The 24,886-nt window shown below is 42.4% G+C and overlaps 1 protein-coding gene across 8 annotated transcripts in view; it reads left to right on the top strand.

The window, feature by feature from the left end:
- The first annotated feature begins 1,950 nt into the window (after nt 1-1,950).
- Nucleotides 1,951-24,886, top strand: part of PARP8 (poly(ADP-ribose) polymerase family member 8) — a 191,982-nt gene continuing 169,046 nt past the window's right edge. For 3 of the 8 annotated variants that reach the window (XM_077936396.1, XM_077936392.1, XM_077936395.1), the window contains exons 1-2: nt 2,139-2,965; nt 3,915-3,975. In XM_077936396.1, coding sequence (XP_077792522.1) covers nt 2,875-2,965; nt 3,915-3,975 — 152 coding nt within the window. In that variant the 5' untranslated portion in view covers nt 2,139-2,874. Of the gene's footprint in view, nt 2,068-2,137; nt 2,966-3,914; nt 3,976-24,886 lie in introns of those variants that run through there. The other 5 variants (XM_077936394.1, XM_077936393.1, XM_077936391.1 and 2 more) reach the window with 4 other exon arrangements.

Raw genomic sequence — 24,886 nt, 5'->3', positions numbered from 1 at the left:
GCTACTTGCTACAATTTTATAGACTGCTTTTCTGAGCCTCTTTGCTGTTGTTTATGTATGGTATGTATGTATGGTCATTGTCCTGGCCTTAGTTAGAGGCTGTGGTGGGGACTTGGGATTTTTGAGGAGTTGTTTAACACCCCCCCCCATTCCTGGTTATAGCACAGGTGCGAACCAAATACAGGTGAGCTATAAAGGTCTCTTTAGTGTCATATGCAAAATTCTTGCAAGGCCCTGGATGTTGTGGGGTTCCTGGGACTATGGATTTTGCAAGGCTGACATAAGGAAAGTCATGCTGGTTCAGGCAAATTGCCCATCTAGTTCAGCATCCTGTTCACAGAGTGGCCAACCAGATGTCTGAGGGAAAATCTCAAGATGGACCTGAGCACAAGAGGAAAACTCTATTCTCCTGGGATTTCCAGCATCTAGTATTCAGAAAACTGTGGAGGTAGATCACAGACATCATCTCTAGAAGCCACGGATAGCCTTATCCTCCATGAATGGGTCCTGTCCTTTAAAGCCATCCACGTTGGAATGCATGTGACTTCCACTGCTGGTAAAAGGCCTACTACATAGACTCTGCTATGTAGAAGAAGAAGAAGAGGAGTTTGGATTTGATATCCCGCCTTTCACTCCCTTTAAGGAGTCTCAAAGCAGCTAACATTCTCCTTTCCCTTCCTCCCCCACAACAAACACTCCATGAGGTGAGTGAGGCTGAGAGACTTCAAAGAAGTGTGACTGGCCCAAGGTCACCCAGCAGCTGCATGTGGAGGAGTGGAGATGCAAACCCGGTTCCCCAGATTACGAGACTACCGCTCTTAACCACTACACCACACGGGTGACCCATTCACATGCCTGAACTTGATGGAGCGCACACCAAAGAGTTAGGCGGACACCCATCATGGCAGTCACATCTGGCTTGGCCCCAAGGCTGTGCTTAGATTACGAGCACCAAAGGCCAGGAGAATTGATTTCAAGGCCCACTTTATCTAGGATTCAGGGCAAGCATAAAAGCCCTTCCTTGCTTAAACTTCCAAAGTGTGACCAGTAACATGTCTGTCTGTGTTATATCTCACCTTTTCACTGCTTTTCTCTCCCTCTAACTTTTTCTCCTCACAACAACTCTGTGAGGTAGTCTGGGATGAGAAGGGGTGCTTAACCCATGGCTACCCAGGGAGCTTCAGGGCCATGTGAGAATTTATTTATCACAATGATGCATCACCTTTAGAATTGTAGAGTCCTAAGAGACCTTGGGGGTCATCTAGTCCAATCCCCTGAAATGCAGGTAACTTTTGCTCAAGGTGGGTCTTGAACGCACGGCCTGGAGATTAAGAGCCTCATGCTTTACCAACTGAGCTATCCTCACAACAACCCTGTGAGGTAGGTAAAGCTGAACAAGGAGACCACCCAGGAAGCTTCATGGCTGAGTGGAGATTTAAACTCTGATCTTTCAGGTCAGGCATCAAGCCAGCACAAGGATACCTTACACGGGCATATGTAGGGATGCCAACTCGAAAAAAAAAATATTGGGGGGCTCAGCTAAGCCCCGCCCCGTATCATCAATCACATGATGCAGGACGTGCACACCATCTGAATGTCAATGTCCATCAACTGGGGGGGGGGGCAGCCCCTCAAATCTTTTATTGGAGGACCTCAGCCCCTGGGAGTTGGGCTTCCAGAGGATGCCACACTCCAACTCCCAAGAGCCCCAGCCAACATGCCCAATGGTCAGGGACGACGGGCGTTGCAGGCCAGCAGCCCCTGAAGGGCCACAGGTCCGTCCCCTCCCGCCCCAACCCCTCTCGCTTGGCCGAACCGAGGCCTAATTTCAGTATCCTAAAAGGGCAGCGCAGGAGCTGGCGGGACTCGCGCGCAAAGGAGCCTTTTTTGCCCCGCGCCCACCACGAGCCGCCTCCTCCTGCTCTTCCTTTGGCCGCTCCCCGAGAGAGCCACCTCTCCCGGGAAGAGCCGCCTGGCAGGGGAGCGCGGCGGCCGCTCGCCTGGAGACCTCTCCGCCTCCTCCTGCTGCTCCTCCGCCTCCACCGGCTCCGGCGTCGGCGAGCAACAGTACGTGTGGCGGGCGGAGTGTCTGGGCTGGGAGCGGCGGCGGCGAGGGGAGGGGTTTGCGGCTTGGCGTCGCTGCAGAAGTGTCGGCCTCTCGGGGAGCCGCCACTGTGCGCGCGCGGGTGGATGCCGACGGGGGAAGAGCCTCGCTCGCCCGCCTGCCACTTCCAGCTGCCGCCGCCGCCGCCGAGGCTTCTTGGGGGCTGCTCTCCTTTCGCCTCCTCCTCCTCCTCCTCCTGCTCTCCTCCTTGTCAACATCTCTCCCGCCCCGCGGTGGCGGAGGGGAGCCGGGATGTGAAGCCTCCGGTTCCGATTCGGTGGGCTCTGCCTCGATCTCCCGGGTGCTGCTTCTGCTGCTGCTGCCGCCTGGCTGCCTTCCCCCCGCGGTTCCCCGCGCGCCAGGATCCCTCTCGACCCCCTGACTCTCGGATCTATTGTCGAAGCCGGGAGGAGGAGGAAGAAGAGGAGGAGGAGGAGGAGGACATCGCTCTGCACATCTGGGCGAGCGCATCTGGGCATGCAACATCGACCTTTCCTCCGGGGTGGGGAGCAAACAAGGAGGAGGAAGACCTTTCCCCCCTCGCCTTCTGGCTATTTTTCTTTCCCCGCTAACCCCCCATCCTTCCTCGGAGGTTTCCATCTTTTAACTGTCTCTTAACACTGGCAGAGAAGGAAGGAAGGAAGCCAACGAGCGAGCGAGGGAGGTGGTGGTGGTGGTGGTGGAGGAGGTGGCGGCGGCGGGGTTGGAAATCCGAAGGCTGCTCTTTTTTTTTCTTTTTTAATTTTTTTCCTCCCCCAGGGATTTAGTTCATGGGGATGTGTTCAAGGCAAGAGAGGATTCAGAAGGATATTGACATTGTGATCCAAAAGTGCAAGGCGGAAAAGGACTGCCTGTTTGCAGGTGAGTTTGACAGCCGCTGCTCTTGGTTCTTCCTCGATGCCCCCCACTCCCGCGCCCATGAAATGCTTTCGGGCGTGTGTGTTTTTTTTTGGGGGGGGGTCTTTTGGTGTCGCCTCCCCCTCCAAATGGCATCACGATTCTCTGTTGACAGTTCTCTGTGAGAACAACGCTGATCTTTTCCCCCCTGAAAGCTTGCAAGGATCTCTCCCTCCTTCCCCCCACCCCGGTACATACAGACACGCACACACGACACTAATGCTCTGTGGGGTACCTAAGTGATGTGGGAGTTGAACGTCAAGCGCTGGATGCTTTCCTCAGTTAGGTTGCCTTTTGATCTATTTGGTCAGATCTGCCATCTGATTGATTTCGCAAGAGTCTTCCCCTATTTTGTTTTTTGGTGTGTGTGATCAGCAGAGCTAAACAAAAACAAATATATAAGCCAACTGAAAACTGTGCCCATATTTTGTGTGCACGGGGAGCAGGCTGATGGTGGCATAGAAGAAGGCTTCTTCCAGGGTGGAACTTGAGAGATTATTATCTACAGATGTCCAGAGCTGGGCTGTCTTCCTTTTTGTGATCTCTCTCTCTCCACCCCATCTCTCCCTCCTCAGTATTTGGCTTGTTGCTTTCCTCTATGATCATTACTTGCAATGTTTAATATGCGTTTAGCAGTCTGGCTTGTTGCTGCCTGTTGCCTTTACTGACAATGGAAATTCTTTCCGTTGCCATAGTACCGAGGCAGCACTTGTTGCAGAGAGGGGAGGGGGGTTCCTGCTGTAACATTATTTCTCTCTCCACACCCCCCCCCCCACTTCAGACTTAATCCCTGTGCCCATATTGGTGGCCGGCTGGGGGTGGGCTGAACACGAGAGGCAAGTTCACACGCCAGGCGTCATGCACAAAACGAACAATAAGCGTTCAGCAACAACACAGCTCTTTTGTGTTTCAGATTTCAGATACGCAGATTCCACTTTTACCTTCACCTACGTCGGAGGATCCAAAAGGTATGAGTAAGTTGAAGCCGCTTAATTTCCTTTGACTCTCTATTGATTCCAAACCAGCTTGTATTCAGTAAGTTAAGAATTCTCCCCCCTCCTTTCCCCCCCTTTGAAGATAGTGTTGATGCCTTGAGGCTTCTTTGGGAAGAAATATTGGTCTGGAAACAGGTGTTCTGTGGGGCGATGATTCGTCATCAGAGGCTCATTGATCAAGGGCTCTGCTCTTCCTTGTTTTGCCTTTCCTTGCTCCTGCTCTGAATATATGCAGGGTTATTTTCGACAGGTGTAGAGGGAGGTGGATCACCAGAACAGAAAGTAAGTGTTTTGAGAGGCGTGGGTGTAGAAGAGAGCACAGTCAGGAATGAGTAATGTTTGTAGTGCAATGCCCATGGAAATTCAGATCCCGTGTCAAAATCAGCAAAAGTAAAAGGAAGTAATGACAGCAGCGAAGGCAAGGCTGCAATACGTTAACACTGTTTGCAATTTTCTGTGTTAATGCTGCAGATAATTGAAATAAGGGAGGGGGAAATATTCAATAAAGTTTATGGTGCATATAACTATCACTTATTTAACAGCTGAGCAATGAACCAATTAACTGTGACACACTTTGAAGTTATTCACAGTTGGTGGACATTGTTTTGGTTACAGTAATCTTCACTTCATTGAATAAATCTCACCCTGTGTTTCATTTTGTTATATAAAAAACCCCTGCAACAGCCATGTAATTTTTTTATTGCATAATGTGCTGTATTAATGGGCAAAGAGGCTTGGCTGCAAGGCAGAAGGACTTTCAAAGGAAAAGCTGTTGCCCATTGTCTAGATTAAGTTGATTTTTGTGGTGTTATGTTGAGAGACTGACTAGGTTAACATTATCCCTCAAATGTCAGGAGCGAGTGGTCGGTTTTGAAATGGAAGCCAATCTTGGTGATAGTTTCAGCAGTTCATATCTGTTTTTTGTGTATACATGAAAGCAGATTTTGGTGATAGTTCCAGCAGTTCCTACCTGGTGTGTGTGTGTGTGTGTGTGTGTGTGTGTTTGTAAAATATTTTCATGTGATCTCTGTAGATGGAGAATACATTGAAGTTTTATGAGAACAAGATGCCAAAAGACTTTTCCAATTAGAATTGTCCCCCATACACCTGCTTTTCTACCCATGGGGCTAATTTGGGCAGTATATCTTTCTGTCTGCAGGTGGAAAAACAGTTGGGTCGATTTTGACTGGAAAAAGTGGTCCAAGGGGGGGGGGAAGGTTAAGGGTGACCAAGGGTCTGGACACCAAGCCTTATAAGGAACAGTTGTGGGAGTTGGGTATGTTTAGTCTAGATAAGAGGAGACTAAGAGGAGATAGGATAGCCATCTTCAACTGTCTAAAGGGCTGTCACATGCAAGATGGAGCAAGCTTGTTTTCTCCTGCTCCAGAAGGTTGGACTCAATGGCTTCAAGTTACAAGAAAGGAGATCCATACTAAACATCAGGAAGAACTGTATAATGGTAAAAGCTGGTCTCTCCTTCCTTGGAGGTTTTTAAGCGGAGGTTGGATGGCCATCAATTATGGATGTTTTAGCTGAAATTCCCACATTGCATGAGGTTGGACTAGATGACCCTTAGGATGCTTTCCAACTCTTCAATTCTATGATTTTATGATTCTAAGCAACACCCCCAACACACACACACGTGTCATATTTGAAGTCCCTGCCAGGTTGGATTTCAGTTTTTTAATCAAAATGTTGATTGCATATTTCCCAGCATTTTATCCACTTCAGCACTCTGGCCTGCATTCTTCAGATTAAACTGTATTTATCCATCGCTACATCACTCCAGCCCAGTCCATAGCCCTATCATATGCAGAGCTAGGCACACCTAAATAAGTGGTCCTAGCCTGCTGGACCCAACTGTTCATAAGATGAGGTTGGTGGTGAGAACTTCCGGCACAAGGTTCTTGTGAGTTATTCTTTAGGGTTGCACCTTGATCATTTCTGTCTGCCTTGTGGGGCAGGAGTTTAGCTTGTTGCTAAATGCTAAGGGCACCTTCCCCTCTGAATCTGCAGCCTAGATGTGCTTAAATAGTGGTTCGGTGGAATTGTTTCAGATTTACCATATTTTTCACTCTATAAGACGCACCAGACCACAAGACGCACCTAGTTTTTGGAGGAGGAAAACAAGAAAAAATATATTCTGAATCTCAGAAGCCAGAATAGCAAGAGGGATCACTGCGCAGTGAAAGCAGCAATCCCTCTTGCTGTTCTGGCTTCTGGGATAGCTGCGCAGCCTGCATTCACTCCATAAGACGCACAAACATTTCCCCTTACTTTGTAGGAGGGAAAAAGTGAGTCTTATAGAGCAAAAAATATGGTAAAATGATTGGTAGCTTGATCCTAAGTACATGAGCACTGTAATCAGACTTTGTAGCCATTCTTGTAGGTGTTGCAGCAACAGCCAAACTTGTGTTGTAACAGTTATTGTGGCACCTTGTGTGACACAAGCTGGTCAGAGTTGGATTGCTCCAGTATGTTTGTTTCCTCAACATCATTGGTGTACATATGTGCTAGCGAGAGGAGTTGGTGGTCCAGTTCACAGGTCCAAGGATGACACATCAGAGGTCAAAAACAAAACCTTTCTGAATTGTTTCTATGAAATATAAAGACTGCCTCATTTAACTAAGACTTGCTGTTGATTGCATCCCCAATAAGAAAGCAGCATCTGCGATCAGCTTCTAGCAGTGGACAAGGGGACATGTGGACTTCTTTTCCCAACTCTGGTTCTCCACTTTATGGTTCTCCACTATATGTTTGACTGGCAGTGGGCTCTCCAGGGTCTCAGGCCAAGGTCTTCCTGATAACCTGCTACCTGATTCTTTTAACCCAGGGCTGGCCAACATGATGGATGTATGGTGTGTGTTGCCTTTTTGATGGTGCTTTCCTGATGTTCTGGGACTCTAGCCCAGGCCAGTATGGTCAAAAGTTGGGGATAAATGGGAGCTGTTGTTGGACTACATCTGTGAGGCTCCAAATTGTTTTAACAAGAAATGCCAAGACTTGAACCTGAGGTTTTCTGATTGCAAAATGTGTGCTGTATCCCTGAGCTGTGATCCCTCTTCTAGTGGCTAATAGCCATTGCTAGGCTTGCCTTCCATCAGTGTGTCAGATTCCTTTCAAAGCTGCCTAAGCCAACAGCAATCACCATGTCTTTGGGTGGTGAGTTATGTAGTGTGTGAAGATTTCCTATTGTTTGTCCCAAATTTCCCATTGTGCAACTTCATTGGATGCCCCTGGATTTTAGCACTGTGAACAGGGATGCTTGAAGAATTCCTTCTTTGTGAATTCCAGTATCAGTTGACCTGATCTACAATTCCAGGATGAATGTGCAGATCAGAATGCACTTTTCCGGTGACTTTTGCAATTCTCCATTTTTTGTGTGATGCCAAAATGCATATAATATGTTACTTTTGAGATAATATATGTTCAGAAAAGCAAACTCAGAATGTGCGTTCAGAAGTACATGTTTTGTGAGAAAACGCGTTCACACACAATTTTTAATACTTTTTTTAAAAAAAGGCATAGGTTAAATAAGCTATCAGAGTGAGAAAAACCTTTCCAACTTTTTAGACACATAATTTTATAATACTCTGTGACGTTCAGTCATAGTGCTCTTTTACAACTAAATGCCCCAGAATGCAATAGATTTTCTTTATAGGAGTAGGGCATTTATTTGGAAATAGCCCCATAAATTCCAATAGCAATACAGTGGTACCTTGGGTTACAGACGCTTCAGGTTACAGACGCTTCAGGTTACAGGCTCCGCTAACCCAGAAATAGTACCTCAGGTTAAGAACTTTGCTTCAGGATGAGAACAGAAATCGCGCAGCAGCAGTGTGGCGGCAGTGGGAGGCTCCATTAGCTAAAGTGGTGCTTCAGGTTAAGAATAGTTTCAGGTTAAGAACGGACCCCCAGAACGAATTAAGTTCTTAACCCAAGGTACCACTGTACTTTCCTTCCTAGTAAATATGTTCAGTATCGGGAGTAATATGTCGAAGATGCTATGAGTACATTAATGAGAATAACTTTCTATTACCCCAATTTAGCTATGGGAATAAATTTAAATGCCAGTTACTTTTGCTATATGTTTGTGAGAAACACGGTTTTATATTCCCAGCACAGGACAAATAGATGTAATTTCAGTCACAGGTGAGGTTTTTGAATGGGTGAAGTCTGCTATAAGAGGGGTTCGGAAATTGTGGTCTGTGGAGCTACATGGTGGTTTATGGGAGCTACATTTAGGTGGTCTGTGGTGTGTCAGTGAATTTGCAGTTGAAGAGAAGAGGCGGCAGATCCATCACATTAAATGTTGCTATTGATTTTTAATTGGGTTCCTTTTTGCGCTTCTTCGTTTCTTCTATTACATTTTATCATATTACCATTCAAATCCTATGGAATTGAAAATGTAGTACAATAAAATGCAGTCTATCCGGAGTAAAGGAAGCAATAAAAATACAATTTAAAATCATACAGCATCTAGCACAGTGCATTATAGTTGCTACAAAAGCTAGAAAAATTATTAAGTGGTCCACCAGCGATTTTCAAGGGGTCCATGGTTGGTGGGGAGTTTGGCAACCGCTGTCCTATGAAATGCAAACTGTTGTCTTATGTTACAATTCAAAACAGAGTTACAGTGTAATCCTAAACATATTTGCTCAGTAGTAGGACTTCCTTCCATGCAAACGTGCATATGATTTCAGACTGAAGTGCGTGTAAGAGTGAAATCTTTTAAGCATGTTTACTCAAAAGTAAGGCCAACTGTGTCCAATATGACACACTCGCTGGTGTGTTAGGATTGCAGCCTTAGGCTGCAGTTCTGTGGAAACTTATTTGGAAGTACACTGTAAACCCCTTTGTAATCAACGGGACTTACTTTTGAGTGCAAAGGATCGATTCACACATCTGTTGAAATCCCTGAACTTAAGGTGTTTGTCTTGGACTGTGTACTGATGGGTGCGTGTGTATCTACAATAAAGTTTAAAATGTCTATCTAGTGGAAAAAGCACTAGATTTGAGAGTGTTTTCAGATTTCACAAGATACTGGAATTCACATTAGGGTGTTTAACCTCACAGCTTTAGGTCCTTTAGCTTCAAGCAAGAAACAAATGCAAACAGCATTTACAAGTACAATTAAATTTCATAACCAAGGAAGTTAATGCATTTGCTTTCTCATCAGCAATTTAAGAGATGCTTTGTACGGATGATCAATAGCTCAAGGCTTGGACTCAATGACCTTTTCGGTGCTGTGTGATTTATCGTGAAAACTCTTGCAACATTTTTAGTACTCAGATGGGTGCTGGTGATTTGGTTTGCTGATTATTATTATTATTCTTAGATACATGAAATTGGCTCCTAATGATTGTCCTCATAAGCCAAAATCTCATTCCTTGAACCTGCAATGGGTAATGAGCCTTGTGCATCAAATCACAGTGGAATGATGATATTGCTAAACACTCTATTGACTGTTCAAATAACTTCACATTATTATCTTTGTTATCTTTACAGCACTGTTGTGAGATAGGTCAGTTTCAGCTGTCCTGGGACCCTCATTCTCATGTGGGTTAGCTGCTATGCATGCCATCCATGTATTGGCATTCATAGACCTGTCTTGCATCATTGCATGTTCTGCACATACTTGGACATCATTGTGGGACTGGATAGACACATTCTAGGAAATGGGTACTGAACGCCCATGATACCAAACTCCTGAACCAGGAAATTGTTTTCCCAATTATTTGTGATCGGATTCTGAGTCTGGGAACGACTGGCTTGTGTAACACCACGTGATGAATTCTTGACTGAGTTGAGAGTTGAACAGGGAGTTTTCTCACTTACGTTCTTAGCCACCATACTATACCAGCTTCCCAGAATTATTATTGTTTTTCTGCATGGGCAGTCCTCAAGCGTGGGAGATCATAATGTGTGAACTGGGCTACAGCAGTTAAATGCTAGGAGCAATTTCCATGACTGTAGCAGCTGGATGTGGTGTCATTAGAATCACAGTCATGCTGTTGACTGCCTCTGCCATTGCCTAGCTTATTCCTTCTGTTTCTCCCCAGAAGATCAGGGCTGTTTGGATGAAAAGAGAAAAGGTGTGTGTGTGTGTGTGTGTGTGTGTGTGTGAGAGAGAGAGAGAGAGAGAGAGAGAGAGAGAGAATCTGAGGTCAGTTAACAAATTCAGAGACACATTAACACCCTTCCTCTTCACACTTCTGGCTTTTTCTAACCCTCTCTGCACCAGGGCAAATCCTCATTTCACCGAGGGCAGGGAAGGGATTACCTTTAAATGGCAACACCTCCTTTTAGTGGGCAGAGAGAAAAGGGAAATGAAAGAATAGGCAACAGAGATTAAAATAAAGACTGCAGCCAGTTTGAGCCAGTTTTGCTGTACCGAGAGATGATTGTATAGCTTTGCTTCTGCTGCCAATGGCATATGATCTCCAGGGACTCAGCTACATTGGCAAAGAAAAAAGCGCTTTATAGACATTGTATATGCATTATAACACTGTGACACCAGAAGGCGCTGTAGAGTTCTGTTTTTGCCAACCCAGTTTCTCATAAAAAGTTTACAATGCCTTTAACTGAAATGCTTCTTTGAACCAACCCAGGTTCAACCCAGGAGATCCAACCCAGGAGATGGACAGGGCTTGCATTATCAGTGTAATAGCAAAAGCTTTACTAGTTGGTGAGATAAATGGGCAAAGCAATCCTGACCCCTGCAGAAGTCCACCTGAGGAGGGTTAGGATGGGGTGGAACTGCTGTTTCATTGAATGTTCTATCCACTGCAGCTAGGCTCCCAGCACCCCCAAATAATCTCCAGAAATATAGATGTCCCACGAAGAGTACAGCTCATTTCAGGGGCATGGCAGGGTATGGATCAAGAAGCAGCAGCTACTTATCCCCTGAATCCTGTGTTAAAAATTGAATCCTTCTGCACTGGCCTTTGCATCTGTCTTATCTATAGCTCAGGATAGCTCAGTCAGTATGGCATGAGACTCTTAATATCAGGCTTGTGGGTTCGAGCCCCATGTTGAACCAAAAAAAATCTGAATTGCAGGGGGGTTGGATTAGATGACCCTTGTGGTCCCTTGATTCCATGATTCTTATGACACGTGGGACTAGTGGGGAGGAGTCACTCTGCCGTAAGTTGGGGCGAGCAAACAGCTGCATCCATTTGTAAATTGGAGTGTGATTTAAGGGAAAAAAATTTGAAGCCTCCAGAAATCTGCTCACTTTTAAAGCTCTTGAAAAGAAGTGTCCGCCTATAATATGCATTCAGCAGGTCCTCCAGCAGCAGAGGCATGGGAATGGTGGAGGTAATGGGACTTTTTGTGTCCCACTCTATGCAGCTGCCCTAGGATTTATGGTGCTATTACCACTGCCAACAACATGCCAGGTGGGCAGGAAACGAGGTGAGCAGGTGAGGGCTTGGGAGAGGAAGGGTTTGTGTGTTCAGAACACTGAAATGACTTTGTTCCTGCATCTACTTGTAAGAAAGAGTTCATCCAACTTTTTTTTTTTTTTTTTTTTTTGCTTTCCATAGGATCGTAGAATTTGTGGGCTTCCGCAAGACAGTTTATTGTGGAGTTGGAACTAATTGTGCATGCAGGCTTCTCACAGTGTCCACACAATGCCCCATATTAGTTTTGCATTTAAACTGGATCTGCTGTTTCCCAGGAAAATCCAGCGTTCGCTCAGAATTCAGTAATGGTCACCTTGGAAACAGCGTTACCGGTATATTTTATCAGAGCAACTTGCAAAGGCCGAAGCTGAAACATTTTGCTGTCAGAATTTAGCAATTCTGTTTTGTCAGTCAGTGTAAAAATATAGATGGTTTTAGTGATTAGCTGCACCCTACCAGGATCCAAAAGATACTTGTCTGATGCTTTCATATGTGTCCCTCTGTCTGGTAAATCTTGATTAAAAGAGTGCTGGAAATTGTAGCTCTGCAAGGCATAAACTAGAGTTCCCAGGATACTTTGGGGAAAGTAATGTGCTTTCAATGTGCTTTGTGGAAGCACCCTTTTAGAGTCGGAAGGGATGTTGGTGGTCAGTGCAGGATCGACAATGAAGGGTGCAACTAAGCACTTCTGACAGATGGTTGTGCAGCCGTTGCTTAGAGACCTCCAGCAAAGGGGCAGCCGCCGTCTCCACAGGCAGTATGTTCCACTGTCAAACAGATCTTCCCCTAAAAAAAAAGTTTATCCCAACCTGCCTCCCTGCAATTTCCACCCGTTGGCTTAGTCCTGCCCTGTGGAGTGACAGAGAGAACAAGACTGTTCCATCTTTTGTGTGAAGGTCTTTTCACTGCTAAGTTTAGATGTGATTGAAGGCCCTCAAATGCTAAACTGCCAGGAGTTCACATTGTTAAGTTTTCCTTTCACCTGCCTGAGTTAAGCATTTGAAAGTCGATTATAATTCTTGATGCCTGATGCTGAAGAGAGGGGAATTCAAACCGGCCGACTTATGACATTTTTATTAGGATGGATAATGTTGACTCTGTAAAGACCTGCATCCCTTGTGGCCGAGGCAAAGAGAGGTTAGCATTTCTTCCGTGACTGTGTGGCATGTTTCTGCCTGTGAAGGGAATGAAGAGCACTTCCGTCTCAACTGGTTTCGCTCAAGTGCATGCAGGATGGGATTCTCAGGCTGGCTTCCTTCATGATAGGGGAAAAAATATTTTCTCGTTTACTCTACTGTGCCCAGAAGGGAGATTCACAGCTGAAACTGTACGACTGAAAGGTAAAATTGGCCAAGGCTGATGGGCACAGGTTGACTTTGCATTTTCAGGGATGTTAAATTCAAACAGGCTGCAATAAGTGGAGAATTTGCCTTTTCCACAAAAGTGAGAACCAGTCTGCATATTTTCATAGTCCTGGTTTGTTGGGGTTCCCCTCCCCTTATTTTTATGGAAAGAATTGCCCATTTTATCTTTCTGTTTCATTCCTTGCTGTTAATGTTGCTTTGCCCAATATTAACGATGTGTGTCAGATTCTGGTTTTTTAAAAAAATATATTTATTAAGGGTTTAATAGTTACAGAATAAAGAAAGAAAAACAAAAAAACAATAAAAAGTTCACAATACATCAAAAATAAAAGAAAAAACTAAAAACAACACAGCAAAACAACAAGAGAAACAAAAGCATTTAAAAACACATCCAGTATCTCTATATCTCTACCTTTCATTTACTTATATCATCGACCTCCTCACACCTCCCTTTTTTGTATTCTTGTTCAATTAGCTATTTCAGCAAATCCTTTCCATCTTTCTTAATTTTTGTTCTATAATTTATCTTATCACAATCTAACCTTAAATTTCCACTTTGACCCATTAACAATCTATTTTTACTTAATTCTTTATAATATTTCTGCTAGAGCCATATAACTTCATTCCAGCATCCTTCTAACATTCATTAATTTTACATTATTTCTGTAAATAAACATTAATTTTTTTCCACTCTTCTTCCACCGACTCTTCTCCCTGGTCACGGATTCTGCCAGTCATTTCCGCCAACTCCATGTAGTCCATCAGCTTCATCTGGCATTCTTCCCGGGTGGGTAGATCTTGTGTCTTCCAGTACTCTGCAATGAGTATTCTTGCTGCTGTTGTAGCATACATAAAGAGAGTTCTATCCTTCTTTGGCACCAATTGGCCGACCATGCCCAGGAGAAAGGCCTCTGGTTTCTTCAGGAAGGTATATTTAAATACCTTTTTCATTTCATTATAAATCATCTCCCAGAAGTTCTTAATCCTTGGGCATGTCCACCAAAGGTGAAAGAATGTACCTTCAGTCTCCTTACATTTCCAACATTTGTTATCAGGCAAATGGTAGATTTTTGCAAGCTTGACTGGTGTTATGTACCACCTATAGATCATTTTCATTAGATTCTCTCTTAAGGCATTACATGCCGTAAACTTCATACCTGTGGTCCATAACTGTTCCCAGTCAGCCATCATATGCGTGTCGGATTCTGTGCTTAAAATTGCAGCCTCATGACTGCGATCGCATTCCAGCCTGCACATCGGTGGTAGGTGTGCATGTTCTGAACGCTGAAGGTTTCAGGTTCAATGTGTGGATCAGGGAAGAGATCACAGGAAAGATCCTTTGCCTGAGACCCTGGAGAGCCACTGCCAGTCAAAATAGACAATACTGGATCTTCCAGTCGAGTCACGGACCCGACGCAAGCGGGACTTTCTCGGGAGAGAGAAAGTCTGGGTTCTCGAGGGTAAACGGGGGTGCTACAGGGCGCGGTAGCCCCCCAAAACCTCTCTGGAGGGAAACCAGAGGGTCAGGAGCCCAACGGAGCCATCTGCAGATCGCCCGGCCGTCAGGTAACTCTGTAACAGGAGCGAAGAGAACGGCGGGCGGAGAAAGCAGCACCGGGGAAACCATTGTCTCACCCTCGAGAACGCAGCCCCAGGCTTGCAGGGCGAGTGATCGATTCTCAAAAACAAAGAATCTAAGCCAAATTTGGATTTTGGAATATAATTGGAGCATACAAAAGGAAGGCTTTGGGAAAAGAAGGTGGAAAAAGAGGTCAGTTCTTATCTAAAATCGGAGAACGACGCAAGACTACGAGCGGAGCGCGGAGAGGAGGTTGGCAACGCAGCAAGCGGCTAGAACTTGTCCCTCTTAAAAAACTTGCTAAAAGTGATATAAACTGTTGCAAAAAGTAACAAAGAGTTGCACAAGAAGGGAATAACTAAAGGAGGGAGCAGAGGGTAACTATTTTATGACTTTAAAAGGCTCTCAATATAACGAAGGGTCTGAAGGAAGTAAAAAGAAAATATACTTCTCGGTACTTTCACTTAAAAAAAAACTGCGCAACAAAGTAGAACTTTTGTGCCTCCATTTTAACGGAAAGATAGAGTTACCCAGCTATAAGTAAAATACGGAAAGTTAAAACTAGGCAGCATAAATTACTCTCTCACTATTTTTTACCCCTGCTTTCAAACAAATTTAACTGTTTAAACACAACGGGAAAGGACTGTGTTTGAATGAAGGCTTTACCTTCGTAATTGGTTCCTTTTTATGTGTATCCGTGGAATGAAATGAGAAAGAGCTGCCTAACAGGCTGTATGAAGGACACTATTTTTATTTGGAGTTAAGTGAACCAGGATTTGAACTAACAAACTACTCCCTGTTATTTTTACTCGTCATTTTTATTTTTAATTTGATAGGGGAACAGTCTGGACTATTAAAAATCATTTTGCTCTCTTCTCCCCTCTACTTGTTTTGTACAGCTGAACTTAAATTAGATATTTTTAAATATGGAGCCCTTGGTAACTTTTGGATTTATTTTTGGATAGATTCTTCTCCTCTTATTTCCTCTCTTTGGATATATTGGGTACTTTTGGATCCCCTTATCAATACCTTCAGTAATTTTGGCCATTTAATTGGATTATTTTTATTGGATTACAATATACAGCTATTGGACTTTATTGGATACAACTAATATACAGATATTGGATTACAATAATTTGGGCAACACTATAATTGGGAGATTTATTTGTTCATAATAAACCGATATGGATTTAGCCTAAGTGGTGGCAAGAAGAAGGAAGAAAGGAAGAAAAGCTTTAGTGTGGGATTGGCCTCTTCAAAGTTGAAATTTATAGGTTAATAGGTGTTCCGCCATACAAGTAGAAATTATATCGGAAAAATTTATTTAGAAAAAAATTGTTTATATAAGTTAATTGACATATAAATTTAAGTGTATGAGAATTTAGGAGGGGCATCTTTTTATGTCTTTATCTTATATATCATTTGTGGAAAAATGTTTTAATGATTGCATATTTGGATTGAACATTTTATTATTATTGACTGCATATTAGGCACTTGGATTTTGATTATAATGTCTCATACACAAAAGAAAGGGGGTGATGGGGGAACACCGGCAGAGAGGAGAGGTTCAGAACAAGAATCAGATCTCAAAGGGGAGATTATGAAAATGTTTGCAGAGGTTAACTCCAACATCAAGCAGAGCAAAAAGAATATAGAAGCGAAATTTGAACAAATGGATAAGAGAATGGGCCAAATGGACAAAAAAATTGACGCTACAGTTAATGAGCTGAAAGGGCAACTGAAGGACGTGAGCAAGAGGACACAGAACTTGGAAGAAGGAATGAAAAAGACAAAAGTGGAAATGAGGGAGATGAAGAAGGAAGAAGAGAGAATATGGGCGGGAATGTCAGAAATTAATAAAACTCAAGAGGAGGTCTGGGACGCGATTTCTATGAATGAACTCCGGCAGAGAGAAGTGAATTTAAGATTGAGACTTGTCCCAGAGCTTCAAGGAGAAAACATTAAAGAGAAATTAATAAAAGAAATTGCACAATGGATAGAGATGGATATAGAAGAGGTGACAAAATCTGTGCAAAGTGCATTTCAATTGAAGACAAGATCAGCTAAGGCAGGAAAGTTTCCAGGAGACTGCCTGATTACCTTTAAGGATAGGGAATTGAGAAACCAGATTCTCCAAAAGAATAGAGAGAAGAGACTGAATATTGAAGGAAATTATATAATTATTTTTAAAGACATCCCGATCAGGCTTCTCAAACGGAGAGACCCATATAAACCAACAGTACAGATCCTAAAAAAGAATAACATAGAATTCAGATGGGAATACCCGGAAGGGATCTTCCTTGTCTACAAAAGTAAAAGACATAGACTCATGAGCATGGAAGAATTAGGGAAATTTTTGAGAAAATACAAAGAGCTACGAAGTGAGGATGAAGAAGCAAGAGGAGCGGAACCAGGAATGGAGGCTGCAGGAGGAGTGGATCCGGAGGAGATAGAAAAAGAAAAAAAGAAAGAAGAAGAGGAAGAAGAAAAAGAAGAAGAGGTAGACGGATTATAAAATTTATAACAAAGAATTCAAAATGGCTAAAATGGAGCTGAATTTATGGACTTGGAACATCAATGGGATTAACGATAAAAAAAACGAAATAAAATTGAACATTTAAAAAAGAAAAAATTGGATATTATCTGTCTACAAGAAACTCATGTGGCGAGAAGGCATAAAAAATTTTTAATCAATAAAAGACTAGGAAATGAATTTATATCTTCAGCTAAGAGTAAAAAGAGAGGGGTAGTTTTGTATATCAGGAAAAATATTGAAGCTCAACAAATCTTTAAAGATGAAGAAGGCAGAGTTATGGCAGTTCAAATAAAGTGGCAAGGAGAAAAAAAAATAATTGTCGGGATCTATGCACCAAACGGAAATAAGACAGACTTTTACAAAAATTTAGAAGAAAAACTGTTCAAACATATGGATCAGAAAATCATAATAATGGGAGACCTGAATGGAGTGGTGTCAATGGAAATGGACAGATTGAAAACAACTGGGGTGAGTAAAGATGGAAAACTACCCAAGACTTTCTTTTCAATGATAAAGAACTGTAATTTGATTGATATTTGGAGACTTAGACACCCACTGGAGAAGCAATTTACGTTCTACTCAAAACCAAACCAATCTCTGTCAAGAATAGACCAAATTTGGGTCTCAAATGAACTAACTCCAAGAATCTTGGAAGTTGGAATACAACCAAGAGTGATTTCGGATCAGTGCAATAAAATTCGAATTAAAGAGCTTTGAAGAAAGAAAGTTTAGATGGAGAATGAACGACTACCTTTTGGATGATCAGAAAGTAGTAGAAAATGCTCAAAAGTATTTGTCAGAGTATTTTTTGAATAATTGCAATAAGGGAACAAAAATGAACATGGTATGGGACGCCAGCAAAGCAGTGATGAGAGGATTTTTTATCCAGCAGAATGCTTTGAAAAATAAAAATAGAGAGAAGAATAAGAAGGAAATACTAAAACAGATAATGGAGAATGAACAAAAATTGATAAAGAAACCAAATAATGAGAAGATAAGAAAGAGTATAAAGACCCTACAAACACAATTTGCAATGATAATAAATAAGGAAGTAGAAGGGAATATAAAAAGAATGAGACAAAGAAATTTTGAATTCATGAATAAATCAGGAAAATGGCTGGCGTGGCAGATCAAGAAAAGAAAGGAACAGAATACAGTAAATAAAATCATCATTGACGGCACAGAAATAGAAAATCCGAAAGAAATTAGAAAAGGATCCTTGGATTTTTATAGACAATTGTACAAAAGCAAAGAAAAGAATAATATGAGAAAGATAGACAGATTCTTAAAGGAAAAAGAAGTTTTTTCTCCCGACGGAGAAAAAATATTTTTTGAACGCCCCAATTGAAACTGAAGAAATAAAAGAGGTAATAAAGGAATTGAAAAAAGGAAAAGCCCCAGGACCAGATGGATTTACAGGTAGATATAAGGAAATGAGAAGCATCCTACTTGTACCATTGAAAGAAGTCATAAATAACATATTAAAGAACAGCAAAATTCCGGAAACATGGAAAGAAGCCTTTATCACATTCATCCCAAAACAAGATTCGGATTTGACGCAGGTCAAAAATTATAGGCCTATTTCGTTGTTGAATACTGATTATAAAATTTTTGCGAGTATATTAGCAAAGAGAATGAAAAGAGTACTGCAAGAAATTATACATAAGGATCAAGCGGGTTTTCTTCCTGGCAGACAGATGAAAGATAACATAAGAAACATAATAAATATATTGGAATATCTGAATGCCAGGAATGAAAAACAAGCTATCTTAATCTTTGTGGATGCTGAAAAGGCCTTTGACAATATATCATGGAACTTTATGTTAAAAAATTTAGAGTATATGGAAGTGGGCAAGGAATTTTATAATGGGATAAAGGCAATATATACAGAACAGAAAGCGAAGCTGATAGTAAACAACTATACTACAGAAGACATCAAAATAACCAAGGGTACAAGGCAGGGATGCCCATTGTCGCCATTATTATTCATTATGGTGCTGGAAGCTTTGCTAAAATCATTAAGGAAAAATGAAGATATAAAAGGGGTATCTATAGGGAAAAATGAATGCAAAGTTAAAGCATTCGCGGATGACTTGGTAATGACGGTAGAAGAACCAGTGGAAAGTGTCAAAAGAATCTTAGAAGAAATAGAGCAATTTGGTCGAGTCACAGGATTCTATCTCAACAAAAAAAAAAGACAAAAATTATTGCTAAAAACATGAATCAAGAATTAATTGAGGAAATACAACAAAGGACAGAGATAGAAGTGGTGAACAAAGTGAAGTATTTAGGAATATGGTTAACCCCCAAGAACATTGATTTGTTTCAAAACAACTATTTACCTGTGTGGAACCAAATAAAAAGGGGTTTGGAGGTGTGGGGAAGAGTGAAACTGTCCTTTTGGGGGAGAATATCTACGATAAAAATGAATGTGCTACCAAAGATGTTATTCCTTTTCCAATCATTGCCGATAATCAAGGGGGCATCAATTTTTAAAGAATGGCAAAAAATAATTTCAAGATATATCTGGCAGGGCAAGAAGCCAAGGATTCAGTTTAAGTTATTAACAGATGCGAAAGAAAGAGGTGGCTTCGCCCTGCCAGACTTGAAATTATATTACGAAGCATCATGCCTCTGTTGGATAAAGGAATGGATCAAATTAGAGAATTAGAGAAATTGACTGAATATGCAGAATTGGATAAATTGACTGGGAAGATTCGATATCAGAAAGACCAAAAGTTTATCGAGAACTGGGGGAGATTTATAGAATATCTGAAAAACCTATGTGATGTACAGACAACGCTTGTTGGTTTTGAAGAGACTCTGTGAGATAGTAGGAAATAGTGCAAAAAAGAGAGTAAGAGGAAAAGGAGTTCTAAAAGGCAATATTATGCTTAGAAATGTGTTAACAAATAGAAATTTTACGAAAGATTGACAGAGAAACTGAGGGAAGTCAAAAATTGAAGAATGAGTGTTAAATTATCTGTTGACTGTATAAAATTGTTTGGAAAATGAATAAAAATTATTTTAAAAAACAAAAAAACAAAATAGACAATACTGGCCTAGATGTACAAATCAGCCTCACCGGATATAAGGCAGCTTCTTTGGAGTCTATGAAAGTTTTCCATTTCCCACAGGAAGCCTCCCTGCACATTTGGAGAATGGCTTTGCTGTATTAGACCTTCAAGCTTATCCAATACAGTGGTACCTCGTGTTACAGATGCTTCAGGTTACAGACACTTCAGGTTACAGACTCCGCTAACCCAGAAATAGTACCTCGGGTTAAGAACTTTGCTTCAGGATGAGAACAGAAATCATGCAGTGGCAGCAGCAGGAGGCCCCATTAGCTAAAGTGGTGCTTCAGGTTAAGAACAGTTTCAGGTTAAGAACAGACCTTCAGAACGAATTAAATTCTTAACCCGAGGTACCACTGTAAAGCCTGTTGTTTCCAACATTGACCAGCCAGATGCCTAGGGAATCTCATAAGCAGGACATGAAAGGGAGAACAGTTCCCTGGTAACTAGAAATGGGCAAATCTGTCAAGTTTGGTTTCTCCCCATTTTTCATTTTTCCAATCTTAAGTTCAGTTCTCTACATTTTCAAATTGGTTTGCATTTTTTAAAAATGTCCCCATTAAAATTCTTTTGCATTTTAGTGCAAATTTCTCCTAATGCTCACATTTTTGTATGCGTTTTCCTCTAATACACACTTTTCCCAAATATAATGCATTTATGTAAGTTATTTATGTGCATGTATGTGCGCACCTTTCTAAGAGATGCATTTTTTGCACACATTACTTGGCTGGAGAACTGCACTGTGGAATTTGGAGAAGTGCAAATTTCCAAGGATGGCTGTGTTTTGGTTCTCGTATTGTTTCCAAAAGTGTGAATTAAGTAAGTTCGCCTTTAAATGTGAACTGAGTTGAATAGCTCCCAAATCCATCCTAGAAACTAATACTTGCTGGCACATTGCCTCTCAGTAGGGAGTGGCTAACTGATGTTGTTCAGCTGGTGCCAAAGGGCAGGTTCCTGGAAGTTAGGTTCGCTATATGCTGGTAGGATGAAAGACCTAGGAAAACAGGAAATGGAATGTAGGAAGTTGCCTTTATATTTGGAGGCAGACCCATGGTCAGTATTGTCTACACAAGGGGCAGCCAAAGTGGTTTCCTCCAGATGGTGTTGGAGTAAGACTCTTGTTATCTCTTGCCATTGGCCATGCTGGCTGGTGTAAATGGGAACTGGAGTTCAGCAGCACCACATTGACTCTGTCTGGTCTACACTGTCTGGCAGTGGTTCTTCAAGATTCAGATGGGGTCTTCTCTCCTGGTGCTACCTGAAGATGCTGGGGATCAAACCTGAAACCTTGTGCATGAAAACTACATGCTCTTATCACCAAGTTATAGTCCTCCCCCCATGTTTGGCACAAGGTCACCTGGTGAACGTAATAGCTGAATGGGTATTAGAAGGTCTCATCCATCTTAATTTGGTGCTATAACCATTGCACCACATCCATTCCCTTTGGCATAATCACTGTGGCCACGCAGAGTCATGGATTCCCTAGCAATTAATTGCTCAGGGCCTGATCTCAAAAATAGCAATGCAATGAAATTATTCGGGCAGGTAAGGAAAAGGCTTTATTCACCCTAGTTTCTGCACAGGATCTAAGACTGTAGTTTTGCTGTCATTTCAGTTCTGGCTTCCCGTAGAGCCCAGCATGCGATTTTGGTGGTTGAATCAATAAGAACATCTTTACTCATAAACGGTATTGAGCTGCAATATTGTGGAAATTACGTGACAATCAGATTTAGACTGGACATAAATATGGGCAAAGCAGGACTGGCATTTGAAGGAGTTTGTCATCCCCCCAGCTCCCACTTCAAATAAAGTTAAAGGGAGAAAAAAGAAAATCTCCTGTGGAGCTCAAGTCTGTGAATTGCATGGATTATCATAAATAATCCTTTCCCTGTGAGGCTTGAGTAATCATTTTTTGGCTGTCTGACTGGCCAGGCACTGCTTCATTTTTCGAAAAACGATCTGTGTTCACATTTCTGAATTATTGGAGCTGTTTGACAGGCCTGAAGTGTTTGCTGGTTTAGGAAGACTGTAATTAGGAATTTATTAGTCGTGAACATCTTTGTGGGATAATCTGGGCACTAAATATGGAACAGGACTGTATAGCAATTTTGATAATTTTTAAACTGCCATTTTTGGAAAGCTCTCAGACAAGTTGAGAGATATCTCTCCCCCCCACCCCACCCCATATTGCATGATGCTCAGTCAGGTGTCGTGACAGGGCAAGATTTACTTTCCATTTAAACAGCGGCAGCTGGGCTATTTATTTATTTATTTCCACAGGAACGAAAAAATGACATTTAGAATTGCAACGCGTATTTCTGTTGTTCTACTTTGCTGCCCTGCTTTTTGTGGGATGTTGGCCGTTCCAGCATCCAGAGGACTTTAAGGAGTGCTGATCTGGCACCTTTGCAAAGGATGGCATATTGTGCCCTGGAGTCTGCAGATATTTGTACTCAGTTTACGTAAAATGAAGGCTTAGTACTTCTTTCTTTCTTTCTTTCTTTCTTTCTTTCTTTCTTTCTTTCTTTCTTTCTTTCTTTCTTTCCTCTTTCTCTCTTTCTTTCTCTCTTTCTCTCTTTCTTTCTCTCCCTCTCTCTGTCTGCTTTAAACAGGGCTTTCCTGTTAACAAATTGATTTCTAATGGCCTCTCTGGAGCTGATTCCTGCGCGATCAGGGTTTCTAAATCACGTGGGGAGACGTCACATGACTCCCTTCACCCTTAAACCTGATGTAGGGCTCTGCATGGAATAACACTGATGTGCCAGGGGCAAGGCTTGGCCGCAGACTCCCCACACCCTTCCTCAGCTGTGAAAGCAGGGGCTGATGGGAGCTGTGGTCTGCCCCTTCTGGAGGGCACCAGGTTGATGAAGGCTGCTTTAAAGGTAAAATAAGTACAGTGGTACCTCAGTTTACAAACACTTCTGGTTACAAACACTTCGGGTTACAGACTCCGCTAACCCGGAAGAAAAGGGAAAAGTTGACAGCTATGACGGCATGGCAGCAGAGGGAGGCCCCATTAGCTAAAGTGGTACCTCAGGTTAGGAACAGTTTCAGGTTGAGAACGGACCTTTGGAACGAATTAAGTTCATAACCAGAGGTACCACTGTAGTTTCTTAGAAATGGACCACGAATTTCAGGAGTGGTGCAATGTGTTTCCCTTAGGCAGTTCCACTTAGTAACCAGCTGTTATTAAGATGGGAAGGCTGTAACTTACTGGTAGAGCATTTGTTTGTATGCAGGAGGTCCCAGCTTAGTTTCTGGCATCTCCTTGAAGGGTTTGGAAAAAAATCCAGCCTAAAATCCCAGAGAGCATTACACTACTGGACTAGATGGACCAGTGGTCTGACTCAGTACAATACAATTTCCCTAAGTTCTTATCTTCCTGTATTCCTTGTGCACTTGCTTACATGTCCATATCATGCATGTCCAAATGAGGCAGATAACACCTTTCTCCTCAACTCATTTAAAAAATCCTGGCTTTTATATCTATATGCTAAAAAGCATATCTCATTCATATATATATGCAGCCTTCTAAAGAAAGAGGCATTCAAGTGTGAAGTTCCCCAGAACAGCAAACTTGTTTGAACCGGAAGTTGCTGGTCTAGTCAATTTCACTATTCCATTTACCTGCATAGAGCCAAGAGAAGTGGTGGTCATAAAAGAATTAGGATGATGGAGATCACTACCATTTCCTCCTGCTAGGAGACTTCATCTCTCAAACGTTGTTCTTTGCATATATTATTTTTTGCTGGGCTACTGTTGCACTAGAAGAAAGCTACTCCTATTGCTTTGTGTAAATATTAATTCTGTACCCAGCCAAAATGTGAGGCAGAAAGCTTATAAGGTGGCAGAGACCATGAAATTCCACCTTATTCTTCTACCCCCAGTTTTATGTTTCTTGAATGTTCCTGGACTATCGTTCACAGTTCTCTTCCACCCAGTCAGTAAAAATGGCAAGATTAATGTGGTTAAGCATGGATGTTTCCACTCCAAGGTTTAGGTTGGAGGATTTTCGGTGCCATGGACATGCGCAGACGCGATTTCCGGTGTATGGGCATGCGCAGAAGCAATTTCCGGAGCCGTGGAAGAGAGTCCCTGTGCCGTGCTGCGCCAGTTTAGCACAGTGCACGGGGACTTGCTGAGTGGGCGGCTCGGTTTGGGGGCAGCTCATGGGCCGGTTAAGCGACCCTCATGGGCTGCTTCTGGCTCAAGGGCCTTAGGTTGCCGACCTCTGGATTAGAACCTGTGGCCTGCCAGAGGATTTGGGACTTCTGCTGCCATCAGCACCAGCCAGCATGGCTAATAGAGATGATGGGCCCCATGATCCACCTTCTGGTTTAGGTGGTGGTGTGTTTGCAAGGCCTACTTCTTTCCCTGAAAAGAAAATGGTGTCAGGGTTCTGTTACATGCATTAGCATCTAACGTGTAGCTAGCTGCTTAACACAGCTAGGCTCATTTACATTGTCAAGGAACTGGCTTTTGCCGGAAAATATATTTTTCTTAGTTATTGGTAAAGGCCCACTATTCCCCACCCCCTTAAATAAAGATAAGCAGATGCTGTTTGTTCTCTGTTACTACTGCTAGGAAACTAATGTTATTGTTACAGTTACCCTTCTGAAAAGTAAAACCATCCTTCAGAAACAGATAACAGAGACTGAAAAACAGCTAAGGTCAGTCAATTGCAGTGGGTTGACATAGAAGGCAGATAAGAGACAGGGACAGTGCTCATGGTGCAGGCGCCTTGATATATCTACTGGTTAAAAATAAATAAATCTGTGTCTGTATAACTGCACGGGTAAAAATAACAAAGGAAAAAAGGGGAGATGCTGGTAATTTCAGTTTGTGTGTCATACAACTAATAGTTTTAGCCTGATGAAGACCAACATCTTGGGTCAGGCGTCACCAGTACTCCAAACATCAGAATTGGTGAC

This window comes from Podarcis muralis, chromosome 11 (assembly GCF_964188315.1).
Source record: "Podarcis muralis chromosome 11, rPodMur119.hap1.1, whole genome shotgun sequence".
NCBI lineage: Eukaryota > Metazoa > Chordata > Lepidosauria > Squamata > Lacertidae > Podarcis > Podarcis muralis.
The sequence above is the reverse complement of the archived record's forward strand: the minus strand, read 5'-3'. Positions and strand labels throughout refer to the sequence as shown.